The 3,803-nt window shown below is 49.0% G+C and overlaps 1 protein-coding gene across 1 annotated transcript; it reads right to left on the bottom strand.

The window, feature by feature from the left end:
• Positions 1-1,395: 1,395 nt before the first annotated feature.
• Positions 1,396-3,561, bottom strand: ROMO1 (reactive oxygen species modulator 1). The gene is made up of 2 exons (XM_009283241.1): positions 3,429-3,561; positions 1,396-1,737 (listed from the first exon to the last, which is right to left on the bottom strand). The coding sequence occupies exons 1-2, from the start codon at positions 3,557-3,559 to the stop codon at positions 1,629-1,631; spliced, it is 240 nt and encodes a 79-aa protein (XP_009281516.1). The 5' UTR covers positions 3,560-3,561; the 3' UTR covers positions 1,396-1,628.
• Positions 3,562-3,803: the final 242 nt, after the last annotated feature.

The following is a 3,803-nucleotide window of genomic DNA, read 5'->3' as shown; positions in this document are numbered from 1 at the left end:
AGTGGTTGAGTCCCCATCCCTGGAGGTATTTAAAAGACGAGTAGATGAGGCGATTAGGGACATGGTTTAGTGGGCATGGTGGTGTTGGGTCGATGGTTGGACTCGATGATCTTAGAGGTCTTTTCCAACCTCAATGATTCTATGATTCTATTAATCCACTAGTGCCACCTGGAGTAAAACGTGAGCTGTTCCAGAGCAGTTGTGTTGCTCAACTTCATTGTTGTTGGCAGAATTTCTCTCTCTGAGGTTACTGAGCCGCATGACAGCAGAGAGCAGGCTTTTAGTGGCAGATTTGTGATTCTCCCTTAAAAACTGGGGAAAAGGCACTTGTGCTAGGTAGAGGCTGTATAGGTGCTGGTTCAGGTTCTGCTGCTGCTAACCTGTCCTCTTACATCCTTAAACAGAAATAAAGGAGGAGCAAAGATAAGCCTTGCTCCAAAAGGCAAATAACAGGAGATTGCAACACTAAACCAAACATTTCATAGTTCAGCTGCAGGCGGTGCTACAGGGGCTGGTGAATGGTAGGGAGTAATGCCCTGTTCTCCCTGGGAAGCATTGAGCACCTTGTAGACCCAGTAAGGCAGATAGATTGTAGGAAAAGACTGTTTCTGGTAGCACAGCTCCTACAGGTGAAGCCCCCTTCCCTTGCCGAGGGAATGAAAAAAGCCACTACAAGCTCCTATTGCTGGAGGCAGGCGCAACCACCGCTTCTGTCCGTCCCTTCTCTGGCAGGGCTGTACAGCAGCGTGCGCCTCGCCTCCCAAAGAGTGTAAGGCTGCACCCTCCGGAGCTGAAAAAGAGGCAGGTAGTCACACTGTGCCGGTCTGTGCTAACAGTAACTTGCAGCACAGCTCGTCCTGAGGGGAGAGCTTCAGGAAAGGCATTGCCCAAGGCCTGACGAGGTTACATCTCCCACATCTGGTGTCAAAGTCATCCTTGTGACTCATCACAAAATACCTTCAGCTGTCATGTGACAGGAGCTGTTTTCCATTTTCCAGCCATCTAATGATTTCCAGCTCTAGTAGCACAGCTGTACCTGTAACTGTGCTGTTCGCTGACTGCTTCCTGCCCCCACATCCTGCCAGGCTGGCTGGAGGAAGGTGTCTGAGCTGCTGTAGTTTGCCCTCAGTTGCAGAAGGACTTGCCCACGCCCTTCTGGGGTCCCTCGCTCTCTGTGAGGGTGTTTGCCCCGTATTACCTGGAATTCAGAAATGGGGCCAGCTTCAACCCACCTATTTTTGCAAGAGGAGAGAAATTTGATAATTGATCTGAACTAGCCACAGAGTAACTCTCCTAGGCTCAGGAATGCACAAATGCAATGGAGTGGCTCCACATCAACACATCAGGGAATGTGAGCTGCCCAGGTGCCAAAGGGAGAAATATGCGCGCTGTGCTTACGCCTGTGAAGTAGGAACTTTAATATGTAGTACAAAGGATTATTAATTCTCATTGTCATGGGAGGAAAGTAGAAATTTGGTAAAAAGCATGTTTACAATCAGCAGAGCAAGGAGGATGGTGCTTCACCATTTCATGAAGAGCTCTCACTTCCAGGTATCTAAAGATTTTATTATGGTACAGAGGAGGAATGGCTGGATGGGGGCACTCCAGGTTAAAACCCAAGCTCCAGGTTAGCAGCGGATTCCCATACCAATAGCCATGAATGTCCCAAACGTCCCACCACTTTGCATCATTGTTTTGCCAACTCCACCCATCAGCTCTCGTCCTCTCATGCCAATCCTGAGATAAAGAAAAACACAGGAATTATATAAAAGCTGAAGCCTGACAGGTAACAGACATGCAGCAGAAAACATCTGATACAACCAGCTAATGGTTGCCTGAGTGCCCAAATCAAACACCTCCTCTTCAGTCTAAATTTAAAATGGAACCGCCTGCCTCCGCAAGGAGACTGGCTGCGGTGCCCTGTGCCTGAGCTACTGCAAACAAAAATGGAGCTGTTCTCTTTGGGGCACTCGAGTGACCCTTGCCAATGGCCCATGTGTATTTTTTCCTGCAGCGGTAGCAGCTGACGCTGTACCCTCCTGCCATGCCGTTAGCAGGAACAGCTTTATCTGCTAACGTCCCAAATACCCTCAATTTGGGGGGAAAAAAATAAATGGGGCTGTCCAAGTATTTGACTTGTCAGAGCATAAAAAGGGTCTGAGCTGTTGTATTACCATCCTGTCTGGCTGCAGTGGAAGTATTTTTAATACCACCAACGTAGAAAGTTAGTTTGCAACATGGTTTTATTTACCACTGACACCATATTTTTAATACGAGAGAAACTTGAAAGGCCTAGAAGTGTCCAGAGGCATTTCTGTTCTCCAGTTCCCATTTACCTGAGGTCAGACCAAAACAAAAAGAATTGTTCCTTCTCAGGAAGCTCTCGTATTTGGCTTTTAAGCACTGCAGTGAATGTAGGGTCTGAGGAATTTCACGCACCCGATTTTTAAAACATGAAGATTTTCCCTCAAAATGGTACAGCAGAAGTAACGTAGCTGGGTCATTCAAGTACGACAGAACCACTGTCACCACTTCCTCTAAATACCCTAAATCTGTATTTTCTGCTAGCATTGTACTGCTTACAAGTATTCTCCAGGATCTGAGAGAGAGCAGAAAACTTTTAAAACTCTATCAGATTAGACTTTGTGCCTTTTTCTCCTTTTAGGCTCACTACCAAACCATCGCCCGTGTTTAATCACAGACTGAAAAACCTCAAGCAGAAAGAGTTCTGCAAAATATGAAAGAGCTTATTTCAGTAATTGCTTTTCATGGATCCTGTGTGCCAAAACCAGTCAGTGAGCAGCACAAGAGCTAACTTGGAGCAGCAAACATTGTTTCCGTGCCAGCATGCCGGGGAGTGCTGTGGGAAGGTGGAATATTGTCCCTCTCTGATTCACAATGGGATTGTGCCAGTGCCAGCCACAGCTCTGCCTCCGCTCTTGCAAATAAGGCTCGGGGTCAGTACGGTAATTGCCTCCGTGCACGGGGATGGGACACCCAAAGCAACCACAATGCAAATACCCGAGAGCTTGCAGAGTACCTCAGGAAGCTTTAGAGCGAGGAGAGGGCTGCACGTGTATCTGCACAGACAACTCACCCAGCTCCTCCTGGAGCCGATCTTCCACAGTCTCAGCTTCCCAACACAACCTCCCTTAGGAGCGGCAGGAAAAGGTCTGCGAAACTGCGATCTCCTTGTACTCAGCTGACCCGGGGCGATGCCCCACCATTGTCAGACTTTCCTGTCTGAGGCTGGGGGCCTGACAGCAGGCTCTCGAACTGTGGCTATTTCAGGGCCGCTGGCAAAGTTTCACCTATGTGATGACACAGGGCCACACCCGCACCTCCCTTCCCAACCCCAGAGCGGGAGCATTTCTCTCCGGCTATCACTCTGTCACAACCTGTCCACAATAGCCATTTCCTTGGCATACCTGAGGCAGGAAAATGTGCCGAACAGTGCTCCTGCTGCCATGCCCACTGCAAAGCCCATCATGAAACCCATCTTTACTCTGTCAAAGCAGCTGGGCTGTGATTGCCCGTACGGGCCCACGGTCACAGGCATCTAGAGAAGCAAACACAAAAAACCGCGTGGATTTACTGCTTTGTCTAACAGGCTTCTATAACCAAAGTAGGCTGAAGAGCAGGCCCGCACATTTCAGAGCCTCTTGTAAGGGTAGTGTCAGAGGCTTTGCAGGCTTTCAGACTTGTTTCCTCGCCTGCCAAGTAAGAAAAGACAGGGAGGGATGCCAGTGCCTTGATGACGGCCCCGTTTCTCCCTCGGCAAGCCCCGGTGAGCGCCGCTATGT

This window comes from Aptenodytes forsteri, unplaced genomic scaffold (assembly GCF_000699145.1).
Source record: "Aptenodytes forsteri isolate BGI_AS27 unplaced genomic scaffold, ASM69914v1 Scaffold38, whole genome shotgun sequence".
Taxonomy (NCBI): Eukaryota; Metazoa; Chordata; class Aves; order Sphenisciformes; family Spheniscidae; genus Aptenodytes; species Aptenodytes forsteri.
Note: the sequence above shows the minus strand (reverse complement) of the source record. Positions and strands in the feature narration are given on the sequence as shown.